Raw genomic sequence first — 16,464 nt, 5'->3', positions numbered from 1 at the left:
TTTTTATCAGCTGGGTTTCGAGTATTCTGCCAAATCCGTCTTAGCTTGCGTTTCTCAGCAATTCGTTTTTTTTATAAACAAAGGATAGTTTATCGATTTCGTCACCGAGGTTTTTGCTTTAGGAGTGGCTTCCCAACCTGCTTTTTGTATAGTGGTATTGAAGTAATTAATTGATTCCTTCAAATCTGTTGGGATTTTTAACGGAATTTTCAGGTAAATATTACTGTTTATTAAGTCTCTAAAGTGATCCCAATCAGTGAATTTATTGCAAAGGAACGGTGGTTGTTCTTTAAGAGAAATGATCTTACTGTATGTTATGATTACAGGAGAGTGATCAGAAGAAAGATCAAGGGATGATTCTACATCAATATAGTTCAATGAAATGCCCTTTAGTACGCAAAAATCTAATAAATCTGGCACTTTGTTTTGGTCCGTTGGCCAATAAGTAGGTTGGCCTGTCGAAGCACAATCAAATCCATTTTCAGTTATGGCGCTATAAAGCGTTCTTCCTCTAGGAGTTATTAGTCTTGATCCCCAGTGGGTGTGTTTTGCGTTATAGTCTCCACCTGCAATGAATTTTGAGCCAAGAGATGAAAAAAATGCTTTAAACTGGTCTTTATTGATACCATGAGGTGGGGGACAATAAACAGCCGACAGTGTCAAAGAGCTATCATGCCCGTCCTCTTAAACTACGCTGGTAGCTTGTAGAAAATTATTTTGTGTTTTAGGTAGTTCAAATTGTTTAAGTTTTTTGTGAACTAGCACCGCTGTTCCGCCATGCGCCCTATTATCAGGGTGATTAGTACTATAAACATTGAAATCTGAAATATTAAAAAAACTCTTGTCAGTAAAGTGGGTTTCTAAAATCAAACATATATCTATTTTTTGTTGAGTAATAAAAAGCTTGAGTTCTTGACAATGATTTGCCAAGCCGTTGGCGTTCCATAGTGCAATCCTAAGGAAATGATTCATTTAATTTAGTTTACTTATGACGGTGGTTAATAGATTCATAAGAGAACCTATTTGCTGAGTTTGTTGGAGCAGTAGCTTTTCAAATTTGTCTATAAAACTTTCAATGGTTTTTTCTAAGCTATCCATCCTACAGGTTTCAGTCATTTGTGGCATTTTTTTAGAAGCAGCAGCTTGGGCGTATGATTGAGGTCGATCAGTTGTATCAACTAAAGGAAGACTGGGCGGAATTTGGGCAGAGGCTTTCTCGTTATTTGATTTGGCGTTGTTCAGAGATCTCTTTCTCAAAGGAGGGTGCAGATTGTTTTTGATCTCTCTGTATACGGAACAGCCTTTATAATTTGAAGGATTTCCTTCACATAAGGCACATTTTGGTGGTTCAGAAATAAGTTTTTTACATGTTAGCGTATCGTGATTTTGACAGCATTTTACACATCGATATGGGTGCCAGCAATAAGTTTTAGTGTGGCCATAGTTTTGGCACCTTTTACACTGAACAATATCAGGCTTCTTTAGGGGAGGCTCGAAAGTGATTTTAGCATTTAGAAGGTATTCAATATTAAATATGTTCTTATTGCCTGAATTAGGCTCAAGATCGACAAAAAACAATGATAGAGGCGTTTTTGTTTTTTGTTGCCGGATGTTGACTACATTACGGACTTGAAACCCGTAAGCCTCAATAGCGTTTTTTATGTCCAAAACGTCTGTGGAAAAGTGCATGTTTTTTAAAACCACGCGATAAGCTTTGTCTTGCTTAAGCTGGTAAGTATGAAATTTTGCATAAATTTCTTTAAGTTTGTGAACTAGTTTTCGGTATGCTTCCGAAGACTCTGTATTGATTTTAATTTTGTTTTGGCTCAGACATTTATACATGTAAGAGCTACTGGGTATTACAGACTCAATCATGGTGACCATACATTTAACATCTAATACGTCAGGAACAAAAATCGGAGGAGGCTTGACTTCAGGAGCCTGAGATGACGCCGCCGCGTCACTCTCTTCCATTACATCAGTCTCACTGATGGCATCAAATCGGTTTGAGGTCTTAACCGTAAAGTTAGACGAGCTTTGGCGGGATTTTTTTTTGATGTTTCAGAGGTGTTTAGACCAGTATCACTGATAGATCTTTTACTTGAAGATGCGGCTATCTGCCATTCATTTTTGTCATCTTGTTTATTTTCGCTATTGCGTTGCGGGATAAAATTATTTACATGATGTGTTATGCTTGATTTACTGTAACTATGGTCGTGCATAGGATTCCCGTTATTATAAGGGGCTTTGTCATTGGTATTAGCAGTCTCAGGTTGCATATTTAACAAACAATGAATGAAATACAAATGTCAACAAAAACAAAACAAAGTCAAATTGGGGTTAGGTCAGATCAAAACCGTTATAACATCACATTATGGGAAATATTCGTCAACACTACAAATTAATTAACTAGAAACAAATAGTTCTCGACCTTTTTACCAACACTTAAAATATTTCTTGATGAAATATCAGATATTTGTCAAATATCGGCGCACTAAAAACAAATACATTTTCACTGCACTACAACAATTCGTGTTTACACAGGAGTATTCACAATTTAGGAATTAAAGCATTTTGTCAGCTGTTTTGAATAAACAAGTAGGTTCTATGATACCATAGACAAAAATAATTTTTTATTTAATTCTTTTTGTCTATGATGATACTCAATAGCATTAAAAAGTTATAAGGTTTACCATCAGGATGCAGCACTATTTTTTTTTTTTTTTTGCATTTATGACAGCTAAACAGCTAATTCGAACCAAGCAGCAACAAAAATCTGTGATACACAATAGGAAATACTTAAACGCCAACCCCGTACGAAGGTCCAAATCCAAAGGCTATTATTTGGAATACCGTGTCTAAGTTGGCATAGATAAAACCATAGAAAGAACATGTATGTTTGTTCTATGATAAAACAAACTCCCTGTTGGGTAGACTCACGGCCGCCTTTAACTCCAGGCCGCGGCCTTCGAACTGGCAACGTCGCAAGTGGTGTTGTAACAGCTGTTTTTGTTTGGACGCAACGGTACTTTCCTGTTAAAGGGAACATTCATTATTATCGATGATTTATTTTCGATATATCGATATTTTTGTTTTACTTCACGATTGGTACTTCTGTTTTAATATCTTCAAACGCATTTTGGCATTTAAATTACAAATTAAGAACCAACCTTGTTTTAGGCAAAAGCCTATATATTGGATTAGGACATGAAACTATTCCAAACTAACCTAACATAACTAACCAAACTTGCTGTATAGGCTAAGTTACCGTTTCAAAATTCCATGTGATAACAGAAAAGGCATAATATGCCTTTATGGGGAATAGATAGCCTATAAACGGAATTTTGAAATGTTACAGCAAGTTTGGTTGGTTAGGTTAGTTTAGAACAGTTTCATTTCAATATAATATTTTTTTTAAATTGTTTGTTGATACTGAACAATATTTATTTACTGTATTACTTGTCAGCTGTTATGTTTCAATTTGTTACTATCAATATATCGGATGGAAAACAAAAATATCGATATATCGAAAATAAATCATCGATAATAATGAATGTTCCCTTTAACAGGAAAGTACCGAAGCAACTAATGGTATTCGTGTACTGTATTTACGAAAGATTGGTTACTGGACTACGACAATATTGACTCCGCTTAACAGTGTACAGATATAGATTTTAATTCATATTGTTTCAATTTTCAATTCTGTATGTTTTATTTTTAATATTTTAATATTTATATTCATAAATCAAAAATTAAATCAATAAAGTGCGAATTAATGAGCTGATGTCACCTGTCTGCCATGTTATCTTATGGGACATCTGTCACTGAGCAAAACACCACTTGCGATGTTGCCAATTCTACCAGGCCGCGGCCTGTAGTTAAAGGCGGCCGTGGTAGACTGCGACTGATCAACGTACATGCGTTATATAGTAACTTGTCTTCTCAGTATGTATGTAATCAATGTAGCTGTGATCTCTGTGCTCGAGACAGACGAGACGAGGCGAGACTGGCGAGAGTCGAGCGACTCGCGAGAGCAAGATCAAGATGTCGGAGAAGAGAAGAGTGGATGGTGAAATTCTTTAAGCTGTGTACATAGTTTTCCTGTTGTGTAAAATTCCCATTAGTTATTATTATATTTTGTATTAGGGAGTAATATATTTAATGATGGCAGCTGTAGGTGCTTTAGGCCCAAAACCAGAATTTATTGTGAGTTGCAAATACCGTTTAGTTCGAAAAATCGGTAGTGGTTCGTTTGGTGACATTTATCTCGGGATCAACGTCACGAATGGAGAGGTAAGGAACCATTAATAGTATTAGTAAGTTAGGCTAATTTACTTGCTTCCATGGAATAATGTGCTCTTGAATTCGTGGTAGGAGTAATATTGGATTGGTAGGTCTAATAAATGATCGGTTAGTTGATGTTTAACGAATAGGCCATCTGAAAAATTTTAGAAGTAGCATTTTATTCTTTGTCAAAACTTAGCCTAGGCCTTGGCCTACCCTTCGTTTTTAATGAGTTCATGATTTTCAACAAGGCTAGCCTAGGCTTCAGGGTTGATAATGAGCCCTAAACTGAGCCCTTATTCTTTTGGTTGGCCCTTAAAATTCCTTTGTTTATATTATGCCTACAAGAATGTTTTGTACCGTAACTAAGTTAGCCTAGGCTATTAGGCTTTTTAACTTATTTTGGCCTAAGATCAATTATTTAGGCTTGATTCTGAATTAGGCCTATTCAAAGTTAAGGTAGGCCTAATTTTTTAATATGTCTACAACGCGATAGGCTATCCCAGTTTTTAGATGTATGCTTACCGTACAGTTTTTTTCACGCTCAATCCCAAAATGCAATCAGTCCGACAAGGAGAGATTCCTAAGTGGCCGTAAAACGAAGGTTAGAATTAGGAATCTAAGGTTCATTGAGTGGTAGGCTACACTGATGGAAATATGGCGTGGTCTGTTGACTGAGGACTGAGTGAGGAGGAGAGCAAACAGCTGTTTATACTCGACTTAATGCGGAATGAAATCAATTTGTTTTGAAACCAAATAATCAGTTCTTATTTAGGGTAGGCATGTGAGAAAAGTAGGTTCGGGTTTAATGCGGATTTGTGACTGTATTAAGTGTTTTGCAGTGAGGTTAGATTAGGAAGGTTCTTAAAGGTTAGGTTATAATTAACCAACTCATTAATTTATGCAACTTCCAGACTGTTTTTGCACAATTGAATAGTGGGTGAAACACAATGAAATAATAATATCAAAAATGCTTCATTTTTTATGGTACGGTACCCTAACTTATTGGTATTTTATTATGTTTCACCCACTATTTAACTGTGCAAAAACAGTCTGGAATTTGCATAAATTAATGAGTTGGTTCATTATAACCTAACTCTTAACTTAAGTAGGCTACCTAATGTTTAACCTCATTTCAAAGGACTTAAACCCTCCAACTGTCCATAGTATTGGTATTAATGTCCGCCCATTTATTGCGCAATCGCAGGGTTTTATTAAAATGTAAGTCAGCCATCTCTGTACTCCTTTTAAAGCAAATGCCTTTTTCTCAACCAAAGAATTTTTAGATTGTAAAACTTTTGTTTAATGTTTACAAAACGATGACTGTATTATAGGTTAAATGTGTTTAAAATGTATTGACCTTTCCTATTGCAATGTAACTGAATAGGCCTACATTCAATTCAATTCAATTCAAAACTTCTTTATTCATCTCTTGTACAAAATACATTGAATAGTGTCCACAGTTCAGCTGCAAGTAGGCCTAATATTTATTAAATACATTAAGAAAATAAAAACAAAATTTCACGAACTTACATTTTTTTTATAGACAAGAATTGTCTATTTGCAAATTTACTTCCTTATATTATTATATTTTTGTAGGCTAACTTAATCCTTATAAAATTTAGAACAAAGTGGCTAGGCCTATTTTAAAATATTTGTAGACTTATAAATTATAAAAATTTATTGTGCGCAAACATAAAAGTTGTTAATTTATTTGATAATTTTTGAGAAATGTTGGTTAAGTGTACATGACAGGAAGCTTGTGTAGAAAAAGAGTTGATGTTTTGTTTTACATGGAGGAGGTTACTAAAAATGTACAAAGAAGGCACAGTCATAATGTAGCTCTACAAAACTAGCTCTACAACAACCTCTAGAGGCAAGGTTAGCAAGTAAGTTACTCTGATGGCTTTTCTCTGCCATCGAAATACTTTAGTTACATGGGGGGAATTTCCCCAGAGACTGATGCCATAACTAATGAGTGAAATAAATAAGTTATGGGTGAAAAACATATTTCGTACATTTAGCGTTACCTAGCTAAGAATGCATAGCCTAACCATAGCTAGGAATGTGGCCGATAATTTCCATCAATATCACTACTTACCTACTTCTTCAGGATTATCAACCAGCCCTTCAAAATCACTACACTTAAATCTTCTTATAATGCACCACGTAAGTTTATATAGACCTATCACTACTTTTTATTTTTAACACTAAAACAATGATTTAAACTTAATAAAACACATTAGTCATCAGTGCGAGGTTAACCAAATTGTTTTCAAATACGCACGTCAGCTGTCTGCTACAATATTTTTGGAACTAAAATGAAAAGCGTCTAGAAACAGACATCAGGAGAAAGCTTAGAATCTGCCGAAAACAACCATACCAATCTCGATCCAGTTCTATCTGATTCAGTCTGTCCCAGATCCTTCGCCGTAAACTATGTTTGTGTGTCGCAAAAGCGACGCATAATACCACGGCGGGTGTGTTGTGCGTCGATTATACGACGCTTAACACTCGGAGGTTAATACAGTCACGAATCCGCATAAAGTCCGACCTATCTTCCTCACATGCCTTTTCTAACATAAAATGCAATTTAAAAATAATATTAAGGTTGGGTTGGGTTAGGTTTGATTAAATTAGAATATGTAACATCATTTATTAGTTTCATGATGGATAGCCTCTGGATCTTTAAAATTAGCAGAATATGGTTTACTTTACCTTGCCTAAAATGATCCTGTTTAGTCGTCAAACACGACAGCTGTTTCGTGCTACAATGAGCACATCTTCAAAGTGAAGAAACACAAAATCAACACATTTCGCCCGCGGTTGAGCACGTCAAAAACACATAAAGTACATGAAGTTCACACAAACACAACATATTAAAACACTTGGCCAAGTACCGCGAACACGCGATGCGGCGCCGGTAATGTGTAGGTCATGACTGGCGCGTGGTCACGGTGGTATCGGAGACGTTCACTTCCTTCCCCATCACCTGTTGTTTATCAGGACCCTTACGCTGATTGGTCGAGTTCATGATGCGGATGGCGGTGTTATAAATAATATTACGATAGCCTACAAAACTTCGAATAAACTTTCCAACATCCTACAACAGACCAAGAACAACCCCCGTAGTAAAGAAAATAGTACAGGAATTTATAAAATCAAATGCGACAACTGCCCACGTTTTTACATCGGACAAACTGCTCGTTCATTCAAAACCAGATTTAAAGAACATTTACCGAAAAGAAACGACAAATCCGCTTTCGCCGACCATCTCATCAACCACAACCATAACTACACTGATATAGAAACAAATCTGGAAGTCATGCATTTTTGCAACAACAGGAGGCGCATGGATAGGCTACAATAGAAGAATTTGAAATCTATAGAGCAGCTAGAGAACTTCCGGACCATATCTTGAATGAGCAGCTCTCATTCAAATCAAATATTATTTATAACACCGCCATCCGCATCATGAACTCGACCAATCAGCGTAAGGGTCCTGATAAACAACAGGTGATGGGGAGGGAAGTGAACGTCTCCGATACGGTACCACCGTGACCACGCGCCAGTCATGACCTACACATTACCGGCGCCGCGTCGCGTGTTCGCGGTACTTGGCCAAGTGTTTTAATATGTTGTGTTTGTGTGAACTTCATGTAGGCCTACTTTATGTGTTTTTGACGTGCTCAACCGCGGGCGAAATGTGTTGATTTTGTGTTTCTCCACTTTGAAGATGTGCTCATTGTAGCACGAAACAGCTGTCGTGTTTGACGACTAAACAGGATCATTTTAGGCAAGGTAAAGTAAACCATATTCTGCTATTTATTAGTTGCTGATAAATGAAACATTTATGCACTGTGGCACGTTTTCACTTTAAGGCACAACGGGATATTATGTACTAGGGCTATGCGATTATGCACTATGGCACGTTCATTAACAGACGTTGAGGGTTGGTTTGAGGACGAACATGTCGGCAGTGGCCTAGCTTCTATTCCTGATATTTTACGAGAATAAATTCTATTTCATAATTTAGCCTGTATTGATGTGATTAGGGAATAGTATGTATCGTAGTTGATTTATTGTATTTCCTAAACGGCACCAAAGTCCCATTTTCTTTTAAAAATCGAGTTAGGCCTATTGCATTTATTGTAACTCTGATTTTGATCTCATGGCGTCTATGGTTTTGTCTGTTTAATATCAAATGTAAACGGTAATTATTCCCGTTTACATTTACATAAAAGTGACATTTTTTTTCCATTCTGACCTAAATTTCACGCTGAATCCGAAAATGTTTTTATTTTTCAGAAAAGACCGGAAACTACAGAAAGAACGGAAAAAGGAAAAAAATTTCTACTTAAAATGCGTTAAGTTTATGTGGGTACCTACTCAAAATATGCGGAATATTGTGTAGATTAAGAATATGCAAGAATGGATCCGTTGAAAAACACCGGAAATGGGATGACCAATTAGTTAGGTTTGGTTAAGTTAGGTTAGGATGAGTTTGGTTAGGTTAGGTTGGGTTGGTTAGAATAGGGTTAACCCTAACATAACCTGACCTAACCCAAACTAACCAAACCCAATCTAACCTAACCCAACATAACCTAATTTAAACTAACCTAACTTAAACTAACCTAACTTAACCTAACCAAACACAACCTAACCTAACATAACCTAACCAAACCTGTCCTAACCTAACCTATCTTAACCTAACTCAACCTAACCTTACATAACAACTCAACATAACCTAACATAACCTAACCCAACCAAACCTATTCTAACCAATTATTCAGTTTTTTTTTTCGTCATATCTGGTGTTTTTCATCGGATCCAAAAAAAATCTTGCATATTCTTAATTTACACTATATTCTGCATATTTTAAGTAGGCCTACCACATGACGTATTTAGAGAGAAAAAAATTTCCCGTTTTTTCGGTAATTTCCGTTGTTTCAGAAAAAACCGTCATTTTCGGATTCAGCGTGAAATTTAGGTCATTATGGAATAAAAAATTCATTTTTGCGACTAGTCACAATGTCGGAATAATTACCATGTAAACAACTGGCAACTGTTTCCACTCCACAAACCTTCCACCCCTTTCAGGGATAGTCGCCACTAGAACTTGGACTTGTCCAACTACAAATAGCCTAGGTGAATAAAACCATGGCTACAAAACCAACAAAACTGAAGCTTGATATTAATTATTTAACTGTACGGCCGCTTAGGAATCTCTCCGACAAAAACGTATTGCATTTTTGGATTCGGCGTGAAAAATACTGTTAAGTAGGCTAGACATAAAAATTACATTACATCCCATTGTAGACATATTGAATACCAGTTACCAAAGTGAATATTAGGCCCACACAATTTTAATAATTAATAGGTTAGTTTAAGCCTATTCTATGCTAATTCATTACCATATCAATAACTTAAGTTTGTGAAGCAAAAAACAACAAAACTGCCATCTAAACTGAATGTTACTAAATGGAATGGCGGCCGTGATGAATTTGGGCATCCAATAGTGATGCGAATAACCCAGTTCTTTTTCTCTCCATCGGTTGAATTCGAATCACCTGAACGAGCAGCCTGAAAATGAACCGAACTAGCTATAGAATGAAATGGAAATCTACTTATTGTTTATTTCTGTTCAAGTTTAATAATAGCTTAGGCCTATTCTGTAAAACTAGTGAACCTGTGCAGCTCAATGCCCCGCAAAATAACATATGAATTTAGAAAACAAATTCATCGTGTAATATATTGACTCGACGTCAAAAATTAAATAGGTACAGTAATAATAAAGCCTTTGAAGGGAAGCAGTCCAGCCATTTTCTAGCTGTATGTGTATTTAGTAAATTAATAAGTGTTCAAGTTCAAGTATGTTATAAGCAGCGAGCAAGGTTATATTTTTTAAAGATTCTTAAAACACATTTAACAAAACATTTTATCATATCAATAGGCCTATGGTAGCATATTTTGAGAGTCATAAAAATGCTGCTTGAAGAAAACACACTTAAATAAACACTAAAAAACAATATTTTTATCACAAAAGCACTTCCATGAATACTACGATTTTAGTCTTAAGGTTACCTTCAGGAAGATTACCCTGGTCAGAGTTTTCCGTAACGAATATGCGTATCCTATTAAAAGATGTAACCTTACTTAAAACAACATGTAATATAGTTGTTCATGACTGAAATTGGTCTGGGTAGAACCATGCTGCAAATGCCAAAGATAACAGAAATTAGCATCTTTCAATTTTAAAAGGTAAGTTTGTTTCAGACGGGTAAATGTTTATCCTCGAAATCAAAATATGTCCCCACTCACTTGTGTCTGTTAAGACCTTACATTCTATGAAGTGATCCATTCTGATCACATGAAGCCTTATGCCATTAATGAGTCCCTTTTTGATGTATTAATATTCCTCATCAATAAAACCACTGCCCCCTTTTTATTAGTCTTATCTGTGTCTTGGCAATCCACTGACCTCTATTATAAAAAAAAAACTCAGTTGGATTTTCTAGATCGGTGTCTCCGCCTTCGTCTGTTTTCGAGGACCCACTCTTCTTCCCCTTGGTATACTGACAATTAATTACCTGACTTGTCAAGTTCATGTAGTAATTCATTAATACTGTTAGTTTATAAAGAAAAATAGATAAAAGTTACTTGGCTTGGTGCTTTCATAACTGCAAACTCAAAATACACCCACAAGTAAAAAAGAATCAAGTTATTGGTAAAAAAAAAAACTATATTTGTGTAATAACATTATTCACATGAAATAGATGATTTGTTTGATTTGTCGATCAGCTGTTTAGTTTCAAATGAATTAATAATGTCAAAGATTTGTGATTTAAATACATAAATTATTATAGAAAACTAGGTGAAACCCGTCGAAATCGACGGTTACTTTCAAGGCTTGCAACTGATATAAATGCGACAAATTGAGTGAAATTATACATATTTTGAGCATTTAGCATTGTTTAAAGAGTAATAAGTGTAAAAACAATAATGATATTAATTGCGTTAGTTGCCAAATATGGTTGATCATTCAATGAATAAAATATTTCCCATACTGTACATCATCGGAGTTATTATTAGTATGTTAACTGGTACATCTTCTTTTAGAAGAACCTTTAAATAGTATTAAAATCATATTGGTGGATCTTTTGTAGTTAAACCTTCCGCGATTTCATCTGTCTAATAAAGATTAATCTATGATTTTATTTGAGAAAAATATCTGTTTATTGAAAAGACACGTTCTGACTTTAAAAGGGAGGTCCATCCGTTGCAGTGCAAGTTTGATTTTTCCTTCGTCACGTCACGTCAGTTCATATCATACTTCTGTGCCAATAAATAACCCTCAAGCATAGTTTTGGGAAATTGGTTGGGGGGATGTTGAAGCTAATAAGACACTTCTGCACTTGTATTATTTTGCATTTTATTACACAATCGAAGATTTTTCCAATGATTTAAAACATGTATGGCAATAATCTTATAGTATGATAAAATATAGCCAAAAGTGGTGAAAAAGACAGACACCAACCCGTACAATAGATATAAGATAGTTCAATAAGAAATAATTGTTAAATAACAGTTACTGTGATAAAAGGATTTTCCACTGATTTCGTAATGGAACGTTATATTGCAAAATATGACATGATACAGAAGAAAATCAATTTTAAAATCGGAAAATAACATTGCAAATACTTCTTTTGGACAATTCAGTAACTCCCAATAAATGTGTGTTGTTTAAAATACAATTTTAAATTAACAGCTGTTTCATTAAAAAGTATTATCCACATGGACAAAATGTAAACAAATCTGTGGAGGGATCTTTAAGGGCTTCTGGGGCAGAGCCCTAAAGGGATTCACTTAGTTTTTATTTTGGTAACTCATCTAGGGACCAAGACCTTTCTTTGGACACCTCTACCAAGTTTCTACGCCCAGTCGTTCTCTCAAATTCATGGAGACAAAGTTTCCAATTAAATATTTAGATTCCCCCATGTTAATCTTATGGGAGAAAATCCAACTTTGGTGGAGGATCCTGCCCAAACTAATAAAGATTTCAAAAAACGAAAAAGACTTTGCAAAACTACAGATCAGGGCCATTCATTTGACACTTTAATCATCAAAATCGGTCCAAAAATGAGGGAGGAGTTCTGTTTACAAAAATCGGCTTAGCGTATTATATATATAGATTTTTCTAAATCATGGTTAGAAAACTCCACTAACACAAACACTCCACTAAATTTTACTATTCCCAGCATTAAAATAAGGTAGTAGTTTAAGATCCATTATGGGCCAACTTTAAGGTACACAATCCTTGATTGAAATGTAGTAGGTATACATTAAGAGTCATAATACACAGGAATCTATATATTTAATACGCGACATGAAACTTTGTGAACAATAAGGCTTTTTTGTTTTAATATTTAACCCCACATATTATATACCAAAATGTTCGTCTAGATGTATAGATGTGCAAACTGGCATTAGATTTTCGAAATATATCTTTTTAAGGGTGTGGGCTGCCCTCAAAGTTCCTTCCATAAGGATAACATTGTGATTGATTTGAATGTTATTATATTCTGAAACAGATGTCAATATAGCCTATAAGTTCAAAAAAATCCCAGCTGTTTTGTTTGGTTTTGAAATGTAAACAGTTTGCATGTTTTTTTTTTAAATAATTAGAAACCCGGCAAAGGAATGTTACCTATAGGACACGACGGGAGAAAAGTTTTACATTTTATTTTCGTTTAAACATGCCAAGGACCCGACGACAAAGAAATATTGCCGGTCGGACACGGTGAGTCAACATACGCAAGCAATGCAAAACGTAAGGACCCAGACGAGGAGCTGGAACAGTTAGTGGCAACGTGTACTTACAAAATTACACTGACAAATACGAGAATTCAGCTGCATTCACTTGTCGAGATGGCATTAAAATGTCAGAAATGTGGTGCGTTACATTTTAAAGAAGAACAAAGAGGACGAGGCGAAGGATTTTCATCCTGCTGCCATAAAGGAAAAGTGAATCTACCACCATACCGAGAAAGCTATTATATCCAGAGCCTACTTAATGGAGCAAATCATTTGAGCAGAAACTACAAAGAGAACATTAGATCATACAACTCTGCGCTCGCAATGGTCAGTACTCGAGCTAAAATTAAAGAACATACTCGAGCTAAAATTAAAGAACATAACGGTGGAGGGCCTTTCATGTATAAGGTGCACGACACAATTTATCACTCAATTGGCACCTTTCAACCGTCAGAAGGGGAGCATCCCTCATATGCCCAAATTTATATCTACGACGTCGAAACCGCTGTTCAAGAAAGAATTCTAAACAAAGCTAATGGCTCTTGCAGCACTGAAATCATGCACATTTTGACACAACATTTGGTTGATATTGATCCATACGCGCAAGTTTTCAGCATGATGAGCTCCGTCCTGCAAAATACTCCTACTGAACAGCAAAAAGAACTTTGAATGCATATAGCCAACGATCGAGCTCAAGACTAACGTCGATACAACGATGCAACTTCTAACGACGTTGCTATAATATCCTAATTTATTATTCGTGCGAATTCGCGCGGGTTCACCTAGTTATTATGTAATAGACTTTGACAATTTTCAAGTAATAAACATATGTTTCTGTAAATAAAAATTATCTCCCATGTAATCCTTATGGAGAAATACGAAACTTTAAAGGGCTCCAGGGCCTCACTCTCTAATTATTTACCTAAAAAGAAAGTTTCCTGCACAACTTCACGTTACGCTCTTTCCAATGACATCAAAAACATGTCAATCGGTTTAGTAGTTTCGGAGGAGTAATTGTCACAAAAAACCTGCTCGCGTATTAAATAAGTATAAATACATTCTAGATTTTTCTTTGTGTGGCACTAATGTTTTTTTCATAACCTTCGAGCTTATGCTAGTTTTAAAGGCCTATTTTGCTTGGAGTGACTGTAGCGATAGTACAAAAGCAAAACAGTACAACGCAAACTCCATTAGAACAGTGCCCAGCTGACCATCGCTGCAGTCGTATGCATAAATGTTATTGTTATTTTTATTCATAATCATTATGCATTGTTGAGTTTATTTATAATCATTCTGCATTGTTATGTCATAGTATTTTAGCTGTTATTGTTGATTGATTGTATTGATGCAATTGTTGATGAAATGTTGTTTTTGTTGTATAGTTTCTAAATCAGTCTCGAAGTTTATATAATCTTATTTATAATCTTAACTGATTGTTATTATTGTAAATGGGATTGCCGTGAAAAATAAGATAAAATAAAAATCGCTCAAGCAAAATAGGCCTTAAAGTATGCGATGACACATAAAAATAAACTGTGTTAAAGGGGACTTGTGAAATAGTAAAAAAGATTGTTGAATTATTTACGTTTTCTATAACTATCACTTGTAACATACTTTCTCAGGTTTTTACCTTTGACCAGCATTCAGACCTTTTCGGGGATTTTAGGACTCAGATTGACTGAACACTTGAAAGGATTACAACACATTTATTATTTCAGGATTCTTTAAAACTATTTACAAAAAAATTTTATACAATATATACAAATCCCTTCTGTTTATGAAGCCCAGTCTGTGGCTTCTCCCACTTGCTCGAAGGCTCTCAGAAGTCCCAGCACCACGGCTCTACAGACTTCTCCTCTCGGCTCCTGCAGACCTTATTCCTCGTATCCTGCAGTCCTCTCCTTCTCTCGGCTCCTGCAGAGCCTCTCCTCGGCTCCTGCAGTCCTCTTCTCTCAGCTCCTGCAGTCCTTTCCTTCTCTCGGCTCCTGCAGTCCTCTCCTCTCGGCTCATACAGTCCTCTTTTCTCAGCTCCTGCAGTCCTCTAACTGGCTCCGTCTCGGGAAGAGCTGGGCGGCTCACCAACCAGAGCCCAAACGCAGCAGCTCCACACGATGCCACTAGCCTCGCTGTCGGTCGTCGACTCCTCTGTCTCGAGAAGTGCTGGGCGGCTCACCAACCAGAGCCCAAACGCAGCAGCTTCACACGATGTCGCCAGTAACGCTGACAGACGTCGACTGCCATCTCTCCTAGATGGCGCTCTTACATAGTGGAGGAGACGGATTCATGGTCCCGGGAGGCAGCTCCATTGGCCACCGGGGACTTAAACTGAATTAAAACGTATGCTGGGGCTCAACACGCCAACCAGCTGCACCGGGCTCAACACGCCTCTAGTGCCGGAACGGAATGTACCGGGCTCAACACGCCTCTAGTACGGAAACGGAATGTACCGGGCCCAACACGCCTCTAGTACGGAAACAAAATGCACCGGGCTCAACACGCCTCTAGTACGGGAACGGAATGCACCGAGCTCAACACGCCTCTAGTGCTGGGAAACGGGATGCACCGAGCTCAACACGCCTCTAGTGCGGGGAACGGAAAGAACCGAGCTCAACACGCCTCTAGTGCGGGGACGGGATGTACCGAGCTCAACACGCCTCTAGTGCTGGGAACGGGAAGCACCGAGCTCAACACGCCTCTAGTGCCGGGGAATGGGATGCACCGAGCTCAACACGCCTCTAGTGCGGGGAACGGGATGCACCGAGCTCAACACGCCTCTAGTGCTGGGATACGGGATGCACCGAGCTCAACACGCCTCTAGTGCGGGGAACGGGATGCACCGAGCTCAACACGCCTCTAGTGCTGGGGAACGGGATGCACCGAGCTCAACACGCCTCTAGTGCTGGGGAACGGGATGCACCGAGCTCAACACGCCTCTAGTGCTGGGTAACGGGAAGCACCGAGCTCAACACGCCTCTAGTGCTGGGGAATGGGAAGCACCGAGCTCAACAAGCCTCTAGTGCGGGGAAGGGACCCACCGGTGGCACCTACCGGCGGGGGCGGGCCCGGAGGCCCAACTGCCGAAGTCCCCCAAGGAAGCTCCTTTATATAGGGTCATAAAGTGCTTTGAGAGTGGGGGAAAGTACCCAGTACCCAGCGAAAGTCCTGCACACGTTTCCCTGAGCACTTTCCCTCAGTACTTCTCTCGGGTCTCTGAGTACCTTTTTTTTTGGTGCTTTCCCTCATATCTTTCGCTTAGTACCTTTTCCCTCATGTCACCTAGTACCTTTCCTGGTGTTTGGTGTTTTTGTCCATATTTTCATACCAAACCTTGGCCTTCTTAATCACTTCATTGTACACACTTAACGT

General features: G+C 37.4%; 1 protein-coding gene across 3 annotated transcripts in view; it reads left to right on the top strand.

The window, feature by feature from the left end:
• LOC128983520 (casein kinase I) overlaps positions 1–16,464 on the top strand; it is a 122,056-nt gene that overhangs the window by 32,887 nt on the left and 72,705 nt on the right. For 2 of the 3 annotated variants that reach the window (XM_054402822.1, XM_054402820.1), the window contains exon 1: positions 4,034–4,293. The exons of the other annotated variant lie outside the window; for it this stretch is intronic. In XM_054402822.1, coding sequence (XP_054258797.1) covers positions 4,162–4,293 — 132 coding nt within the window. In that variant the 5' untranslated portion in view covers positions 4,034–4,161. Of the gene's footprint in view, positions 1–4,033; positions 4,294–16,464 lie in introns of those variants that run through there. 3 annotated transcript variants of the gene reach the window in all.

Source organism: Macrosteles quadrilineatus, unplaced genomic scaffold (assembly GCF_028750875.1).
Source record: "Macrosteles quadrilineatus isolate MER2022 unplaced genomic scaffold, UCM_ALF_1.0 Scaffold_1__1_contigs__length_201487025, whole genome shotgun sequence".
Taxonomy (NCBI): domain Eukaryota; kingdom Metazoa; phylum Arthropoda; class Insecta; order Hemiptera; family Cicadellidae; genus Macrosteles; species Macrosteles quadrilineatus.
This window is presented reverse-complemented; position numbering and strand designations above follow the sequence as displayed.